This window comes from Falco cherrug, chromosome 8, assembly GCF_023634085.1.
Source record: "Falco cherrug isolate bFalChe1 chromosome 8, bFalChe1.pri, whole genome shotgun sequence".
NCBI classification, from domain to species: domain Eukaryota; kingdom Metazoa; phylum Chordata; class Aves; order Falconiformes; family Falconidae; genus Falco; species Falco cherrug.
In genome coordinates, this window is record NC_073704.1 from 57,436,875 (window position 1) to 57,456,022 (window position 19,148).

The 19,148-nt window shown below is 42.6% G+C and overlaps 1 protein-coding gene across 2 annotated transcripts; it reads left to right on the forward strand.

Moving 5' to 3' along the window:
• The first annotated feature begins 7 nt into the window (after positions 1 to 7).
• On the forward strand, positions 8 to 18,520 carry GEMIN5 (gem nuclear organelle associated protein 5). 2 transcript variants are annotated; one of them, XM_055718944.1, is made up of 28 exons: positions 8 to 201; positions 420 to 574; positions 1,057 to 1,238; positions 1,747 to 1,898; positions 2,104 to 2,235; positions 2,416 to 2,548; positions 2,996 to 3,155; positions 3,760 to 3,972; positions 4,680 to 4,765; positions 5,272 to 5,366; positions 5,991 to 6,127; positions 7,326 to 7,399; positions 7,799 to 7,980; positions 8,082 to 8,221; positions 8,678 to 8,849; positions 9,106 to 9,333; positions 9,841 to 9,954; positions 10,390 to 10,518; positions 11,114 to 11,209; positions 11,502 to 11,639; positions 12,177 to 12,324; positions 12,439 to 12,558; positions 13,425 to 13,635; positions 14,247 to 14,504; positions 15,155 to 15,317; positions 15,914 to 16,490; positions 16,902 to 16,998; positions 17,915 to 18,520. In XM_055718944.1, the coding sequence occupies exons 1-28, from the start codon at positions 51 to 53 to the stop codon at positions 18,068 to 18,070; spliced, it is 4,599 nt and encodes a 1,532-aa protein (XP_055574919.1). In that variant the 5' UTR covers positions 8 to 50; the 3' UTR covers positions 18,071 to 18,520. The 2 variants fall into 2 exon arrangements, with proteins under 2 accessions (XP_055574919.1, XP_055574920.1); XM_055718945.1 differs by having other exon boundaries at positions 2,107 to 2,235.
• The last annotated feature ends 628 nt before the right edge of the window (positions 18,521 to 19,148 follow it).

Consider the following 19,148-nt stretch of genomic DNA (forward strand, 5'->3'; position numbering starts at 1 on the left):
ACGGCGTGCGCGGCTCTTGGCGGCAGCGCCGGCGGCGGCCTGACGGGGCCATGGCGGCGGCCGTGCGGGTGCTGCCCGCCTCGCCTAACTGGTACAACAGCCGCTGCAGCGATGCCAGCAGCGATGGCCGCCTTTTCGGCTTCGCGGCGAGGCACCGCGTCTGCCTGCTGGATGTCAGCGCCGCCACACCCGCCTATTACGGTACGGCCGCAGCCCGCGGGGACCCCGGGCCCGCCGCGGCCCTCCCTGACCCCCCGCGGTTTGTGGGGCGCTGCGGGGCCGCCCCTCCGCCGGGAGCCGCCGTGCCCCGCTCGGGCACGGGGAGGGTGGGCGGGAGGCGGCGGGAGCCCCGGGGGTTGGGCGGGGAGGCCCTGTGCGCTGACGGCGGGGCCTACGGCGCTCTCTCGCTGTCGGTGCAGGGGAGCTCCTCGGGCACACGGACCGGATCACCGGGTTCGCCTTCTGCCAGTGCCCCGGGCAGAGCAGCCTCTGCGCCAGCAGCTCCGACGATGGCAGCGTCAGAATCTGGGACGCGCGGGCGCTGACGGCCCTGGCGGAGTACAGCCTGCACCAGGTAGGGGGGCAGGGCACGGGGGGGGGTCCTGTACACACAGCAGGGGGATGGTACTGTAACCAAAAGGGAATTTCAAACCCGTGGAATTAAAACCGTTGAACGCTGCTGGGCAGCCTTTTGTTGTCGCCTGAGGTCTGCGGTGGTGTTGCATCACGTTAATAAGCTGTTGTTGCCATCCAGGCCTCACTCGGTGTGTCTGCTCGCGGCGTGTACTCCTTGCCACTTAGCGCAGCTCCCGTAAAATCTTTTCAGCAAGGTGCTGTTCCCCGCAGGGCAGACTAAGAACATACATTTGAACAGTTACTGTGACCCAGGACACCGTATCAGCAAATAGATCAATTGTGCCAGCGCCCTAAAGCACTGAAATACTTTAGAACAAACTCAGCTGATGCTGGGGAGCACACACGGATTATTTTCTGCCTGTCACTCTCTGTTAGATGGTGGTAAGGCAGCTTTAAATGTGTTCAATTCTCTTTCTTCAGAATGCAATCTCAGCGTTGCACTGGTCACCTCTTGTGAAAGACCTGATCGTATCCGGTGATGAAAAAGGTGTCATTGTTTGTTACTGGCACAACAGAAGTGACAGCCAGCAGTTCTTCCCAGAGCCTCGGACAATTTTCTGTCTCACTTGTTCTCCTCATCATGAAAACCTGGTGGCAGTTGGGTAAATATTTATTACATTTTGTTTTCCATTCTTCTGCAGTAACCTTATTATGAACTTTTGCTACACAGTTGTAAGGTTGATTTTAAGAGGCTTTGGTGGCTGGGTTTTTTCCTTCTAACAAATGAGAAATAACGTTAATATCTGATAGACCTGCAAGACACAAAAATCCATAACAATGTAAGGGTCCAGGTTTGGTTTGCAACTTCAGAGTTTCTTAAAACTGGGGTTTTTTTCATTACACTTGACTGAAAGCTGTATTACTAATGAATTGCTGTCATTCTTGAAGCCAAACGTACTTGTTGCACCTTTCAAAAAGGCAGATGCAGGTATACCTGTGCTGTACTGGAGCTCCCGTTGACCATCAAGTCTGCTAGTCCCATTGCTGCTTGTGATTTGGCTTCTCTGTATTACAATGATAGCAGTTCTGGTAAAGAGCTCACAAGTTAATTCAGATTTTATTCTACAAGGATCTAACAATCTCTTCATTCATTTGAATCCCTGTTTTTAGCTACAAGGATGGCATGGTGGTTATAATTGATATCAGCAGGAAAAGAGAAATACTTCATCGGCTGAGAGGCCATGAGGATGAAATACATTGTCTGGCCTGGTGCCCTGTGCCTGGTGAAGAAAGGTTACCTGCTTGGCAAGATGAGCTCCAAGGTATTTAGAAGCAATTAATGGTTTGTGAAGTAATTTTTAGTTCATGTAAATGTCCTAGAAAATTGAATTCCTTCTAGGAAATCAGTAAGTAACTTAGCAAAGGCAACTGATGAAGTATGTTCTGATGAAAATCAATGTATTTTCTGTTGATTTCTATAAAGCTTTGAATTTTAAAGTATAATAACATGACTTCAATGGTATTCAGTAGTTCCTTCAGGGGAAGGCAAAGTTCCAAATGGGGAGCTGACACAGGACTCAACCACGAAGAAAGGTTGTTACCTGGCTTCAGGAAGCAAAGATCAGACCATACGAATATGGAGCTGTACTAGAGGCAGAAGTAAGTAAGATGAGTGAGATGAACAGTAATAATATGGTGGAGGAGTTCTTCTCTAACTGCAGCCTTCATTTGCTAACTTGATAGTTTAAAGCTTGGGGAGCATATGCAAAGCTTGAGATTCACAGGACTTCTTTTTAATTATGATGTACTGCGTCTATACAGTCCCTCTTGGTTCCATAGGTGTAATGATTTTGAAGTTGCCACCCATGAAGAGAAGAGGTGGAGCCATTGATCCTGCCGTTAAAGAGCGCATTTGGCTGACTGTTCACTGGCCGCCTGGTCATTCCACAGAAATTGTATCCAGCTGTTTTGGGTAAGTAGGGCACACAGCAGCCTGGGTACCATCAGTAATTGCAGATGCATTTATTGATAAGGAAGAACTGGATAGGAAGCATTGACAACCCCTTCTTCCTTCCTTCCTGGTATAACCAGAGAGGAGACAGGCCAAAAGTGGGAGTTCAGATTTCTAGAAAACTACTGTTTGGCTGATAATCTGACTGAAAGTTGACTGCTGAAGGTATTAGTTGTGGTTTTACCCATCCACTGGGAGAAAATTACATCAGTTCTCATTGTGGTTAACCATCGATAAAATTTGTAAAGCGGTGTTTGCACGTGTGTCAGTGTATAGGCACTTGTTGTAGATGTGTGTTTAGCAGTATTACTTTTGTACATGCAGTATGTATATGTGTGATACAGTCTATATATAGCCTGTGTTACTCTTTTGAAGTGAACAATTAAGTACACATTTTACATTTTGCAGAGGAGAACTGCTACTCTGGGATTTGACCCAATCCGGAAAACGTAAGTGGACTCTTCTAGGATCTTCAGAAGGACAGAATCACTCCCGAATTGTGTTCAACCTGAGTTCTGTGAAGCATCAGGACAAAGAGCTCCTTTTTTCCATTTCAATGGACAGAGATGTAAGAATCGTTTATAAAATTAACATACAAATAGCTGTACCAATAGCCCTCTTAGGGCTACAGATTTTTTTCTTAAAGTGGGTTTATTACAGCATTTTGTAACATCATTGCTTAAAATTTGTTCTGAGCACAGGTTGTGTATATGTTTGTTAGTTTATAAGCCCAAGCTCTTACCATGGTAGAGTGAATGGTTATAATATTCTGGACTTCGATGGTAAGCATTTAATGAAGGGAGTTTACTATCTCTTTTTTTTCCTGTTTGTTTCATTTTAAAATGGCCTAATTTTCCTTCTTCAAATCATTTACTTGTACAAACTAAAGCATCTGTTTTTTCAAAATTTTAACTTTTTGCCTTTTACAGGCAGCAGTGTGCCTCCTGTTTTGAAGTCAGAAGTGGACCATAGTATTAAAACATAGTCCATTCCATTAGAGTCTTCCAACTGTTGCAGCTCAGTCTGTGACATGTAATCCTCTAGGTGCAGATCACATACTGTGTCAAGCCTTGAACTTGATCCTTTGATTCTTCATCTCACTTGTGCTTTGTTTTTCCTTGTCATACCAGTCACTAAATTTAACCATTTCTTGTTCCTTAAATATTCTTCAGGTGAAGTGTTGGGACCTATCAACTCTCGACTGTAGCTGGACCATGCCCTCACTTGGGGGATTTGTCTATAGTCTTGCCTTCTCCCCTGTGGACACAGGCTGTCTTGCCATTGGTGTTGGAGACAGTATGATCCGGGTGTGGAATACTTTGTCCATGAACAATATTTATGATATTAAAACCTTCTGGCAAAGCATAAAGTCCAAGGTTACAGCAGTAAGTATGATTCTAACTCCCTTCTGACTCCCTTTTTTTCTTTCAAGAATATTTTTCTCTCTCTAAAGAAGGCTTTTCCCAACTAAATATAAAGCCCAGCTCTTCCTTTTGTACTTGATTCTTTTGATATACAATGCATTTAGAATCTGGCAATGAATTTTTAGCCCTTTTTACAACCCTAGTTGCTTGCATTAAATCTAGTGAAAATCAGCTGAAGTCCAGCTAGCTATGACATTACTTTTCCACTTTTACCCTGCTTTGTGATCCCTCCTTGCTTCATCCGTGGCTGCCCTTGCTCTGCTAGGAAGTTTGACACACACAAAAGCCAACGTGGATGTCGTTTGGGTTTAACCTCAAGTTAACCTGGTAAAATTGCTGGCAGCAGTAAAACATGGTAGTTACTCTTGTTCACATCAAAAGTTTTCTCACCACCCTACCATATTCTCCATTTCTGTTTTGTAATGTAGATGTCAAATAGCAGTTCAGCAATTTTAATTCTAGTTCCTTTTATCTTACACCACTAGCTGTTTGGGGGAGAGACTTTAATACTCGTAGCAGAGAGATCAAGTCAAGTGGCTGTTGTTGGAAGAGTGGGTGTAAGGGATGGTGCTTGCTCATCAGTTTCAATTTTTTCCTTTTGTTTGTTACTTGGAAATAAGGTGTCTGTAGTTTGTGTCATTATGGCGCTCTCTCTGTTTTGCTTGCAGTTATCCTGGCATCCAACTAAGGAAGGCTGCTTGGCTTTTGGAACAGACGATGGAAAAGTTGGCATATATGACACCTTCTCCAGCAGGTAAGAAAGTAGCTTTCAAATTCATCAGTGTCAGATCCTGGTATGTTACCATGCATAGGTGGTGTGGTCTTTCCCGAGGTATATCTTTACTGTTAGACAAGAGTAGGATTAAATTAAAATTAGTCAAACAGTTGGATTTTCAGTGCATCTTTTCATCTCTCCATTATGTCTGTCAGCTTCTAAGATAATCTTTACTTAAGATAAACTTAAAATTGCATGACTAGAGATCACCTGGACATCGGTCAAGGAAAACTTTAGCCAGGAAGACATTTTCACAGAATGAAGAGCAACATGGTGATGAAGGTCATCAGGGCAGTTACGATTTTAGTAGTGTCCCTACAGGAGATGTTAAAGAAGGCCTGGTTGAGCCGGGGCTTTAGTATGTTAAAGCACTTGGTGTCTGTTTTCACAGCTGGAAATAATGTTGCCTTGATTTTTTTTTTTCTTTCTTCTTTTATTTCTCTGCTGAAATCTGACTGCCCCTGCTTCCTTTTCTTCCTGCCCAGTGCTAAGAATAAGCCACCTCAGATCTCCAGTACTTACCACAAGAAGACTGTATACACCTTAGCCTGGGGGCCTCCAACTCCTTCTCTGTCTTCTGGTGAGTCTTCCAGCTCAAGTAGAACACCCATGCGGTGCGCACAGATGCCATGAGGTTGGTACGCTCTCCCTTCTTAGGAAAAGGAGCCCTATTTGCTTGGTAGCAATCCTTGCAGCTAAGAATGTGTTCTGCTTGACGAATTGTTAATGACTTTGCAAGGGAGCAAAACAATCTCCTGGTTTTGAGTTCTGGTCGCTTCAGGAAATAGGTGGGAGTGGCGTACCACACCTCTGTGCTTACTTCAGAGTATTGCAGACCACTAACTGTCTGCATGGGCTTCCTGCAGTAACTGCAGCGGATCAGATACGGGCTCCTTAGCTCCAGAAGAGTATTTCTACCATTTGAACTAAACAGAACAGCTCCATTAGCTCTTCTTACACAACTTGAACTGCCAAACTTTAAAGGGAATTTTAATGCTTGTGGTGACTGTGCTGTGGAGAGATCTGTTAGTAGAAATGAGAGGTCCTTTCTGAGGATTGTATTGTGAGAATTTCTTGCTGCCGCATCACAGGCAATTAAAGTATGTATATAGCCTTTTAAAATAATGTTTTGATTTACAGTGGAAGCGATTACTTCTGGGAAGACTGATGAACATATATTTGGTTTTTATTCTCTGTTGGATAGGAGAAGAAGGTGAAGAACCCTCTGCAACGTTATATAGTTGTGCTGGAGAAGGTATTGTTTTTCAGCACAACCCCTGGAAGCTTAACGGAGAGGCAAATGACATCAACAAAGTCATCAGAGACACGAATTCAATCAAAGTGAGTATGATTCTGAGGGGGTTTTATGGATTTGTGGTAACCGTGTCATAGTTTCTATGGCCTTGTATTTGTGGATCTGTGATTTTGCCTTCATGATGTGTCTGTAATACATAAAAAATCTGAAACCCACCATCTCCACCAATGAACTTCAAAGGCACCTACTGACTCAAACTATTTAAACAGATCGTGCGTTTGCCTCTGAAAAAGAGTCTTCCCCCCCACCCCAATGTCAACATGGCACATCTGTTCCTGGCATCAGTTACTTAATTTTCTACTGTGTAATTTACTTAACTAGAAAAGTTAAATTGAAATGCTGGGTCTGGTTTGAAAGCTGTGTGTCACTGTTTAAAATAGTTAGATCATACAGAGCTTTCCAGTTTCAAAGCACTTGAAGTAATATCCTGGATAATGTCATAGCTTAGATCACATGGTTGACATGCATGAGTTAACTACCTTGATTTCTCTAGGTCTCTTGTTTTCAAACATTAACTTTTTCTTTTTAAAATAAATTTTACCATAAAGGCAGTCATGATTTTGCAGGAGTCTGTTTCCATTTACACTGCAGCTAATGCAGAGTGGTAGGTGATAACTGACCATAGCAGCTGCTCAAGTTCAGTCATTTCTTAGGTGAAAGTACAAAATAAGTGAAGTGGGTTAGATCTTCAGTTGCTTTAAGACAGCATAAGTTGACTGAAGTCAGTCAAGCTATATCAATTTATAATCAACTCGGTTTTGGCTTCTTCCTTGAGTAGGCGGCTTACTGGGGGTTAAGAGACTAATGTTTCAGGCAATGAAACGATCATTTATAGGCATCTAAATTGTAAGTAGCTTTCATCTGAATTAGAAAGAATAGAAATAATAACAAATAAACTTTGATTTCCTTTGAAATATGACAGAATTTGCCTGCAATGTCTGAGGCTTTCCAAGGAGCATAAGGAGATCAAGCGTCAAGGTTCTACTGGAATCCAGACAAACTTCCTTTGAGACTAAACGGATAAAAATAATCACTGGTTCTTGCATCAGTTCATTCAGCCTTTAATTGCTGAAGCTTAAGTTGCTGCTTCAAAAGCAATGGACCCCTTTGTGCCTTTCATTTTGTGCTTAACTGCAACTCTGTCTAGTTGCCAGTCTTGCTAAGCTGAATGTATGCGAGAGAGATGTAAGGATTTTTGGCAATAGTCGTGTCTTCTTTCTACAGCACAAACTGCCTGCGCGTACAGAGATCAGCTGGAAACCCGATGGCAGACTCTTGGCTCTTGGCAATGAAGATGGGTACGTTTTGCCTTCGAGGTTAGGGTGGTGTATGTGCTGACCTTGACTAGAATCACTGTAGTGAAGCAAAAGTATTTGTTGTTACCCTGGCTTTTCTCTCTTTTTTTCACTGCCAGTGTATTTGAATTGTGATAATACAGCATTCCCTGCTGTTACCAGTTTAGCCACTCTTGGCATGGAGGATCCACATCAACACATTAAATTATTTTTCAAGTATCTGCTCATGGTTGAAATGCAGTTTTGCTGATGTACTAAATGAGGGTTAGTGTTGAATCCAGAAAAGAAAAACTCATTTAGTTACTCTGTTTCATGTTCTGTAATTCTGCTCATGTAGGATAACAAAAAAATTCCTGTTTCACTGACTACTGGAATTCTTACACTGTTGTTCTTGCATTTCAGCTCAATTGAAATATTTCAGGCACCAAACCTGAAGTTGCTTTGCACTATCCAGCAGCATCATAAACTGATTAACGCCATTCGTTGGCATCATGAGCATGGGAGCCAGCCAGAGCTGAGTTACTTGATAGCATCAGGCTCAGTCAATGCCACTATTTACGTGCATAATCTGAAAAGCGTCATAGGTAACAGTTTGCAGATTATATTTCAAGTCTTGGTATCTTGTTTTGGTTTACTTCCAGTTTGTCTCGCTGGCCATACTTGAACCTTTTCTTTTTTCTTTCAGAGAGCGCTTCAGAAAGTCCTTTGACAATAACAGAGCCTTTTCGAACCCTGGCTGGGCACACAGCCAAAATCACAAGTCTTTCCTGGAGCCCCCACCATGAGGGAAGATTGGTATCTGCTTGCTATGATGGCACTGCACAGGTATTGTTCCACAGCCACTCAGAAGCATATTTCTTTTTTCAAATCATCCATTCTGCAGTGTTTTGGAGCCAAGCTCACTAAACAGCAAAGCTTCTTTTGTAAGATAGACTACTGAATTACTGCAAACTTACCCTTGGTAACCATCTCCTGGTTCTGGATACCTGATACGCGGGTATCAGCATGTTTTTGCGACTTGCAAATTGATTTGAGTTGAGTCATTACCATTTTCATACTAGCACTTTTGGATCCTTAAAAAGAGAAATGTTAGGCAAATGTATCCATACAAAGAAAGGAAGCCCTGAATTTTCTCTTTATTTGTGTGTCGGTATTTGAAATACATGTGCAAACACCCCAAAAAGAGAAGCTCCTACAAATGCAACTCACTGGAGAGAAAATGCAGAGTATTAGGGGAAGATGAGACTTTCTGAGTAACCAGATTTCTTTCTTGTTTATAAGGTATGGGATGTTATGAAGGAAGAGCCACTCTGCAACTACCGAGGGCACCAGGGCCGGCTGCTGAGTGTCCAGTGGTCACCAGTGGATTCAGATTCTATTTATACAGGAGCAGATGATTTTTCTGTTCACAAATGGCAAATTTCAAAGCAGGAGCATACACGGCCTCCTCAGGGTAAGTATGTTCAAACAGAAGATCCTTTCCTGAAGATGATGTTGGAGCTGGGAAATAGAGGGTTGCCAGGTTGAAATAGTATGAAATAGTTCTTACACAGAATTCCAAGTCTTCCTGCTACTTCAGGAATATACTGTGTCTAGATTTAAATTGAGTTGTATCTGCATCTGGAAACTAAATGTTGATCTTGACAGAGAGCTAATACACTAAAAACCTCTACAGATCGTATCAGGGTAACTTTTGCAACCTTTTACAGGCAAAAAGAGTATAGAATTAGAGAAAAAAAGAAGTATGCAACCAAAAGTCAAAGCCAAGAAGAAGAAAAAGCCTACAGGAAAGAGTCCAGCCAAACAGGATCTAAGTGATGTTATGAATGGAGATGAAAGTGTGAAGGAAATGTTGCTAGAGGAAAATGGAGTGTCGGACCATGAAGGAGAAAAAGAAGCTCGGGAGGCAGAGTTGCCTGCTGAAGTCCCCATGACTGGTAATAATCAAATCGTCTTAGTTCAATGGTTACCAGACTGTTTAGCCCTCAGAGCTTCACCAAGTTTGGTATTTTCATGCGGATTTTCTTATAATAGTTCTATTGAAATAGTCCACTCGAAGGAAATGCAGTTCTGGAATGCCTTTCATAATTTTCTAATCTAGTTTGGGACTCACTGTCTTTAAATAAGAAGATTCTGGCCTAACAAAGTTGCTGTCTTTGGCCTGAAACAATGTACTTTTTGATCAGTATTGCCTTGCAGTAATAAATCTTACACTACTGGTAGACCTTCGTTAGTGTCTGTTGACATCTTGTTTATCGTTCTGAGAGTTCTGTAATGTTTTCTTAGTATTTCCTTTCCCTGAAAATATACAGTTATATGGCAAAGCAAAGTTTGGTTTCTGTATATTTCTGAAATCAATGTAATAGAATGTGAACATGTCAAGTATTCTGCTATGGGCTTTTCCATACATTCTTTTTCTGTTTTTTTATTGCTTAACTCCACAGTGTCCAAGGATACATCTTCATCTGCATACGATTATTCTTCGTTCAGTTTGCCAAAGCCTTTTGTGACCCAGAAAGCCACTCCTGTGAAAAAGGACCCACCTAAAGAGAAACCAAGTTAGTATGTTGTAGGGACTTTTAACAGTCCTACATCAAGGCAGAGTTCCTCATTCTAGGCTTGTGTTTGGCTGCAGCTTCCCTTCCAAACGTGACACCAAATAAGTGCCAGAGAAGGCAGAACGTGCTTGTAAAATCTTTTAAATGTTTTAAGTTGCTGCTTCTTTTATTTGCCCTGCTTGTCAGGTCAATTGAGTAGTTGTCTAATGTGGGCATAGATACTGCCTTTTAGTTGCTAGTTTCATTTCAGGCAAGATGGGCAGAAAAATACGCAAAGTGATCAGTATTCAAAAGTAAAAGTTGTCATAATAGAGGTGTATGTGGCACTTGAGCATCTGTTTTGTTTTCCTGTGTGAGGAAGAGGAGGTTTTAGAATACAGTGGAGAGTTCTGCTGTGATTGTGCAGCAGCAACTGAAATGTGTCTGATTTTTCAGCCTCTGATGCCTCTCTGAAGAAGAGGAAGCCTCGTTCTATTCTACCCTTCAGCACGCTCATGGATCACAGATCAAAAGATGAATTGCATCAGGACTGCTTGAGGCTGGCTACCTGTCTGAAAACCAAAGGTATCGCTGTAAAACTAAAATATTTAGAGGGCAGGTGCTCTAAAGCATTCAGAAGCATGTGCCCAAGGACTTAACTTTGACCAGTAGGCTTTACTTTTTCTAAAATCTTTACTCTTATCAAATTGTGTGACTAGTTGCGGTCTCTTATCTAACTTCTCTTGCAGAGTTTCAGTACTGTGTAGCCACTCCAGACAGGTTTTGAGTAGGCTCCTATGTTGAGGAGATAGGGTAGAATTGTCTGCATATGTGCAGTGTTTTTCACCCTCAGATGTATATAATATGGGCAGGAGACAATGAGCCATGAGGGAGATGTTTATATTCTCACAGTATTGTTCCTTAGAGCATGCAAAGCTAGGTTTGATTTAGAATAAATGTTCTGCACAAACCTGGTCCTCCTAATCTTAATTTGTCGATCTTCAAATTATTAAATCTGCTATACTATCCTATATACATATATATCCTATGTAAAGGAAAAAAAGTAGAAGACAAGTATTTGCCAACAGTTGAGGATACTGCAGTGGTACAGTGACTTGGCAGGTCCCAGCTCCCAGTGTCGTACCAAATCTTAAATCTTTGTTCTTTTTATCTGATTTAGATAATAATGACGATGTGTCTTCTGACCTCAAGGATCGAATCCACTTGGGGCTGTTCACAGACAGGGCTTCTGTGCACAAGATGATTGATATGGAAGGTAAGTGGAATAAAGAATCCACTTTGACGATATGTTCATTTTAACTGTTACATTCAAGGAGAAAACAAATGGGGGAAAAATGTTTGAATTTTCTTTACTATGGATTAAAATGTAGGATTAAGAATGCAGGTCTGTGTGAAAAGACCTATTTTACCCAAATAGTTTTTATGTCTTTCTGATGCAAACCTGAAGCACCTCAATTTTGAATAATCTCACTTTTGCCAAGCTATTTTACTATGGCAAATAATTCTGTTGCATGCATGCTGATAGGAAGTGTGTTTGCTTCCAACAGGAAAACATCACTTGGAGAATGGGCATCCAGAGCTCTTTCAGCAGCTCATGTTGTGGAAAGGAGATATGAAGGGTGTCCTCCAGGCAGCTGCTGAGAGGGGAGAGCTAACAGACCAGCTGGTAGCAATCTCACCCATGGGTATGTTCGTTCTTGTAACAACATATAAGCAGATAGAATTAGCTCCCAAGGGTAGCCTCATTCTGATTATTCTGGGTTGGAAACTCCTGGTTGTCCCAGACTAGAAGGAAATTGCTTCTTTAACTGCCTGATAACAAAAATCAAACACAAAACATATTCTATTGATGATAAAGACCTGGATGCTTCCACAAGTGCCCTTAGGCTGGGACAGCAGGAAACAGAGTGGTTTCCTTTGGGATTTCCTGAAGGAGCAGACCCATCCTTCCAAGCACAAGGTTGGTTCTTTACAGTCTGTACCAGTCCTTCCAGCTTGCTGTTGGCTTAAATATGCTTTTTAACATTATTTTACTGGTAGTGAAGTTCAAGCCCTAGCTTTGCCCTGTTTCATTGACTTGTATTAGGATAGTTAAGAAACAAGAAACTTAATTTGGGGCAGAGAAGAGGTGCATGTTAAAGAAACCAGTGATGATGTCATCCCACAGAAATTCTTCCAGTTTTAAAACTTTGCCTCCAATTGTCTTGCCTTCTCTTTTGCAGTTGGCTATCAGGCCTGGGTTTGGACAGTAGAAGCCTTTGCAAAGCAGCTGTGTTTTCAGGAGCAGTATGTGAAGGCTGCCTCCCATCTCCTGTCCATCCACAAAGTGTATGAGGCTGTCGACCTCCTGAAAGTGAACAACTTTTACAGGTTACTGTATATTTATGCTTAGGATTTGCTTTTTTTAGTGGGGTAGATTTGACATTTTGGTTCACTTTTTGTACACAGTCAATTAACTTTTCTAACTGGTTTCTCTTGCGTTAGGGAAGCAATTGTAATTGCCAAGGCCAGGTTGCGTCCAGAAGATCCGATTCTGAAGGATCTCTACAACAGCTGGGCAGCTTTGTTAGAGAAAGACGGTCATTACTCCATGGCCGCCAAATGGTGAGTTTTCCTGGGAAGAAGACAGAATTGGTTCCATGCCCAAAACAAAGAAGGTTCTTGGTTTTGTAGCAGTTGAAATCTGTTAACTGGTCTGGCCATTGTTTGCCTAAGGTGCTTTCTGAGCCTGGTCTCGCTAGACTCCCCCTAATGTAGGTAGGAAAAGCAGCTCCAGAGGGCACTTCAGAGCAGACGGTCTAAATGCCATACTACAGTAGAGCCATTTCTTTCTACAGACTTTACTAGAAGTCTTTGAAAAACTAGTCTAGCAAGACTAAGATTAGGATGTATATGAAAAGACTGTGATGTTTTCAACTTCTCCGCTGGAAATGCGCGGCGCAACAGTTAATCTTTAGTTTCTTGAGGCCTTAGCCAATATCCTAATAAACCTGATGGGTTATCTTCCTCCAGCTAGAGTGTTTCAGATTTGTGACTACCAAAATTACTAATAATGCTTCAAATATTTTGGCTGGAATAGTGTCCTCTGCTTGACACTGGTTTCAGTTTTGGCATTTTTGAAAGTGTTCACACTTGTGAAAAGGTTCCAGAGAAATGCAGTAGGGATAAACTACCGCATACAACCTTTGCCACTTCCATCTATGTATTTGTGTTTCTCATCCAAGCCAAGCACAGTGTGCACACCACCAGAGGTTTTAGTCCAGGTTATCAGGCTGTGTGACTTTTCCCTTTGTAGCTTTGCACTGGATCAGGTGCGCCTTATGTCTATAGTAAACTTTGGTAAGAGCTCTGAGAACCTGTGGAAAATACAGATTTATCTTCATTTATATGTTTGTCCTGCTGTATTGTAATACAATTTTAAAATGGTATTTTCATACTAATCAAGTTGACTTGCTTTTATCTCTTTCCAGTTATTTGGGGGCTTCCTCACCCTATGATGCAGTTAAGGTGTTGGCAAAAAAGGGAGATGTGGCATCCCTTAGAACTGCTGCTGAGCTTGCGCTGGTATCTGGGGAGGAGGAGTTGTCAGCAACTTTGTCTTTCAGATGTGCCCAAGACATGCTGTTATCCAGGAACTGGGTGGGAGCTCAGGAAGTCCTTCAGCAACATAAAACTTTATTTGTGAGTCTGGTTGTTTCTTTCTGCTTTCTTTAGCATTATCTCTTTCTCCAGATTAACTTGATTAACGTGGCACCACTTATGTTACTAGTAAGTAATCCTTTGAGCTAGTTTTGCCTCAAACTGTTTCACAGAATAACCGCAATTTCTAGAAAAAGCATGTGCCTCTGCAGAGGCAAAGGGCCCACGGTAGGGAGGCACGCAGGCTTTACGCTTGTTAGTTATGACAGGTAGTTGTGAAAACTGGGATTATTTTTTTTTAAGTACTTAATACAGATCATAAGAGGAAAGAAGTGAAGGAAAGTATTCACTCTTTACATGAAAGGGACAACAGAGCTAACTGGAAGCCCATCTGCTGGAAGCTTAATCCAGCAATTCATTTTCTTGCAGACTAAAAAGCAGAAGGCTAGCTTAGCTTGTTCTGAGGTTTCATTCTGACCTTAGAGTCTCTGAGTCTATCAACATTGTTCTTTGGTCGCTGCAGTTGTAAAACAGTCTTGTCACCAACAAGCTGCTACTAGCCGTGATGTTCTTACATTTGTCTAGCTGGTATGGTCAGTAAGGGAGTGCTTTTCTTTCAGCAGCAGCTCAATACTCTTCTTTTCTTGTTAAAGGGACAAAGACTTGTTTTCTGCCTCAATGAACTCCTTTGCAAGTGCCTTAGTGAAAGAAACCCCTGTGACCGAAAGAGCCCCGTGCCTCCCTGTTATCACAGCTGGGAGCTGAACAGAGAGGCCTCGTTTTTTGACATGGTGACGGAAGTGTGGCAGAAGGTACTGGGCATGGACACCACTGAACAAATCACAAGTGCATGTGAGCAGCTGCACAGTATCGAGCATCCTCCTTCTACCAGCAACACACACCCAAAGCAGGTAAATGGATTTAGGTCTGATACACACACTGAGCCTTAACTATGGCATACGCAGTAAAACGCAGGCGCTTTGTGGTGTTGTGCCAGCGATTCCCAGGGGACTGATGTTTGCAGCCTGCTGCAGGATGAGGCTATAGTCTGGGAGAAGCAGATGACAGGCAGCTGGGAGAAGTTGCGTAGCCACCAGTTTGTTTCTGTGCAGGGTAAGAACTGACCTACAGCGTCAGTCATGAGCACTGAGATCATTGAGATGTGCTGGCTGGGTGAGAGGGACTGGCATAGCTAAGTAGTCTCAGCGCTGATTCAGGGGGTTGTGTCAAGCTGTTAGGAGAGGCACGGCTACTGTTGTTAGAATATCCTGAGTTCAGGTCTGTTCATAGACTAGTGCTCTTGCAGCTCTCCCCTCTGACTGCAGTGAGTCAATGACCTTTGGCACGCTCCTTCTTGTCATCTGTTTAGCAGGACACATGCAAGCACAGCTGCTCATTTTACAGTTGGAGCACTTCTACATTACTTCTGTCTCCTGAGTGAAGGAAGCCATGTAAATTGCATTATAGTTAAAATTGCTTTGTCTCTGGGCTCTTCCGCAATGATCACAAGCTCATACTTTGTAGTAAAACTATTAATTGTGCTCTCCGGTGCTTCCTGTAGGTGCTTTTCCATATCTCCCATGACCTGACCCTTGCTGCCCTGAGCTATCATACTGCTACCTGGAATGAGGCAGTGAAAAGTATTCTTGGAGCTGTGACCCGCAGTTATGATGCTGGTAATTTCACTCTGATGCAAGAGATCTGCAGTATCATCCTTCCTGAAGGTAAGTCTCTTCTTCTGTATCTCCTGGCACTAACAGATGTAACACACCTTGTGTCCATTAATATTACCAGGCATAATAATGTTTGGAAGGAGCAAGACATGCACATATATGTGGAAACCCGTGCAGTCTGGCCGTTGGCTGATCAGAATTCCCCACTGTGGAAGGAAGCTCAGCAGTGTCAGTTGGTGTGTGTGATGTTGGAAACTGAGCAAATTCTGTCCTTTAAGGGAGATGGGGATGTTGGAAAGCTGTTTTCATCTCGTATATCATTCCAACCTGCCCTTCCCTTCATTCTCTTTTAGAGTATGCAGAGTATTTTGCAGCTTTTGATCATGTGAATATCTTCACATACAGCTTGTGGCCAAGGAAGTTTGCTGTAGATGATGAGGACATGCAATGCCATGCTAGCTAGAACAGAGTATTGTGTTTAAAAAGATGCCAGAGGTGTCTGCCTCTTGCTTTCCTGCTTCCTGCACCACTCTGCTGGCATTTAAGTAAATCTCTGGTTTGGGTCTCCAGGATAGCTGTTTTTACCAGATCTGGTCTTTTTCTTTGAAAGCTCTATAAACTATTTGTAATCCTTTCTTCGTTATTAGGCTGTGATAACCTGAGACACAAACTGGACAGCACAAATTCTCAGAGCATGGATGCTTGCAGAAGTTTAGAGGGCTTTGTGGCTTATGGACTGCTGTATGACCTGTGGTGGAATCTATCCAATGACTCCCTTGTGATCCAGAAGGCTGGCTTGGATCCTGTGCTGTGTCCCAGTGAGCAGACAGTTCCTGAGAAGAGCTGCATTTCAGGTCACTCCTCCCCTGAAGAAACTCCTGATCAAACGGTGGTTGAGACGGATGAAAACCTCCAGAATACAACTGAAGTTCACAGGTGTGAGACGGAAAGTGACTCAAAAACTAGCTCGGTTGATTTGGTAGACATACAGTCAAAGCTGAATGGCTGCAAAGTGCTTCTTTCAGAAGAGATCGCTGCTTTACAGAATACCCAGAGAGATATAGCTGAGGTCCAGCAGATTTTAGCAGATATGATCTGCCAGCATCAGCAGCAGAGGAACAATCTCCAGGAAAACACAAATGGAAACACCCAGGAAAGCAACCTGCAGCAGAGTTCAGAGACCGAGTCAGACAAACCATGCTCTGACAGCACCCAGTTGAATTGGTAAGCCTTAGAACATAAATGAATTGATTGAAAAGTGTTACTTTTTCTGTGTATGTTTGCAGCAAATTTCTTGTTTCGCTCACATTGCCTCTAATCTCAAGCTTGTCACCCCAGGGACACTTCAAAATGCAACTGTCTACCATGTGCATAAACTTCCTACAGCTGAATAACTTTGTGAAACGCAAGGTGTGTTCTTGCAGTGAATAAACAGGGCAGCTTGAAAAGGGGAGGATAATGAAAAGGACCTAAGAGGTCTGTCTCTTTGTTGAGCAATTATTTGGGACTTTGGCAAGAAGGAGCTAAAGCATAGAACACCTGTCCGGCTCTCTCCTGTGCTCCCTGCACAGGAAGGAAGCTATGCCATCATTTAAGCCAAACAGTTACTCATGACACCTGCTCTTTTCTTGACAGTAAAGATGAAGTAAAGCAACCGATTACACTCCCTGAGCTAACCAAGCAGCTTCTAAAAGCGAAGCAGAAACTAGCAGAATTTCCAGACAATTTAAAGGTAAGCTTTCAGAAGAGGCATTGCGGTTTTTAAAAAAAGACAGTCTTTTTGTAAGGGCAGCCACATCATACAATCCCTTTCATACACAAGCGAGGAACAGTGACTTTACGTTGTGATCTTGTGGCAATTTTGAGAGAGAACAGACACAGGGCATCAGGGTGGTATTTTTCTTTCCAGCATAACTTTCTCCATGCACTTGGAAAGTGTAGGTAAAGCTCCTGCATAGGAGAATTCAATGGGAGATGAATCTCTCCCATGCATTTTAAAAGTAATTCTTTGCTGTTTAGAATTGTGTATACAAAGATAAACAGTAAAATCAGAAATTTAAGGTATAAAATCACAGAATGGTCAGGGTTGGAAGGGACCTCTGGAGGTCAGCAAGCCCAACCTTCTGCTAAAGCAGGTTCATCTAGAGCAGGTTGCACAGGATCACATTTTGAGTATCTCCAGAGAGGGCTCCACAGCCTCTCTGGGGAGCTTGTTCCGGTGCTGTCACCCTCAGAGGAAGGAAGTCTTTCCTCATAATTCAGATGGAATGTCATGTGCTTCGGTTTGTGCCCGCTGCCCCTTGTCCTTTTACTGGGCACCAGTGAAAAGTCTGGCACCATCCTCTTTGAGACCTTAGGAACTGTAGAAACTACGCATCACATGTTTGAAAAAAATGTTTTCTAGGCTGTCTCATCCCCTCTGTTCTGTAGTCTATGGCAATCACGGTGATTGTGCAAGAGGGGGCAAACCTGGTTAAGCATGAGCTAATGTACTGGAAGAAAAGGCGAAAACATATCTGACTCGTGACTGTCTGTTCCAAAGATACTACTATAAAGCAGTGTCTTTAGAGAGCTGGCTGCCCGAGTATGTTGTAGTTGAAAATTATAACTGAAAGAGTAGACATCGCCTCACGTTCCTTTTTTTGCAGGTCTTCCCGTTCCCCGACGTGCTGGAGTGCTGCCTGGTACTCCTTCACACCGGATCGCAGTGCCCTCCTGAGCTACGTGTGCAGGCACTGGACTTCCTTAGGAAACACGGTACTGCTGACATTTACAAAAAGGCTACCAGGAGGTTCTTGACATGACATTTTGAGACCAAACCATCTCCTTGAGCTGCCTACAGTTACTTAACACCAAGGCTGTTCTTTCTTCAAGTGAAGGCTTGTTTTGATGGCCACGGTTATTTTGGATAAAACTACAAAAATTTATATACAGACTCACTTGGGATCATCAACTGCTACTACTTAAGGAGATGAGTGTTAGAAAATTGAAAAGCAATGCGTTGCGGGCTTGAACACTATACAGGATTTTTGTAGAGTCTTTTTTTTTTTATTATTTGTTGGAAGTTATGCTGCTGAAAGCTCGTGCTATTTACCTGTAAGAGGAACAGTTGTGAGCAGCAGAGGAGGAATAGTAGCTGCCCTCAGGAATAACAATGGTTTCTGTAAGCAAACTGACCCTTAAGCCAGTATTGTTCTTAAAAGCATTGCGAGTTTATTTTCCCTCCTTTAAATAAAGTCTTCTACTACTGTGAATTGGCATTTAAATGATGTAAGAAATCTGTGTCAATTAACAGCAAATGCATTGAAAATAAGCCTGTTGGGGGGGGGGGGGGGGGTAGTGTCTGTTAAATGTGTTACATAAACTAGATAAAACAAGTGTGTGCTACGACTTAGCTGTGTTACAAAGCCACCTGTACAACATAAAAAGGAGGGCAAGGTTTCGAGCTTGACTAGCAATAGATAAGGGATTTCTCCAGGTCAAGAAAAGTCCCTGCTTTTGGTAACATCCGCGGTTGAACAAACTGCTTTTTACAATAAAGATTGTTTTAAGAAAAAAAGTAGGAGGGATGGATTTTTTAGATTAACAGCTGTTCCAGATTCTTCTAGCCAAGATGCAGCCTTGATACTGATAGACTTCCCACTCCAAGCTGAGTAAAGCCTCAGAAAAACATTTAAGAGCAGTAGGTGAAAAGATGGGTTATACTAAAAGATCCTTCTGGAGGTGTGTTAAATGTAGTGAACTGTTGCCACTTGCTACGTTTGTACAAAATACTTGAAAACCAGGAGGGGGAGCTAGTGCTTAACCAAAGGCCCCCCTACACTTCTAACCTAAATGATTCTATGAAAAGCAGATTTTGCTAAGAAATACCCCAGTAGCACA

Bases quoted from the DNA above. Each gene is read 5' to 3' on its own strand.
- GEMIN5 (XM_055718944.1), top strand. From the start codon at position 51: ATGGCGGCGGCCGTGCGGGTGCTGCCCGCCTCGCCTAACTGGTACAAC. The intron at 575-1,056 runs GTAGGGGGGCAG...CTCTTTCTTCAG, and splicing joins CGGAGTACAGCCTGCACCAG to AATGCAATCTCAGCGTTGCA. The intron at 13,636-14,246 runs GTGAGTCTGGTT...TTCTTGTTAAAG, and splicing joins AGCAACATAAAACTTTATTT to GGACAAAGACTTGTTTTCTG.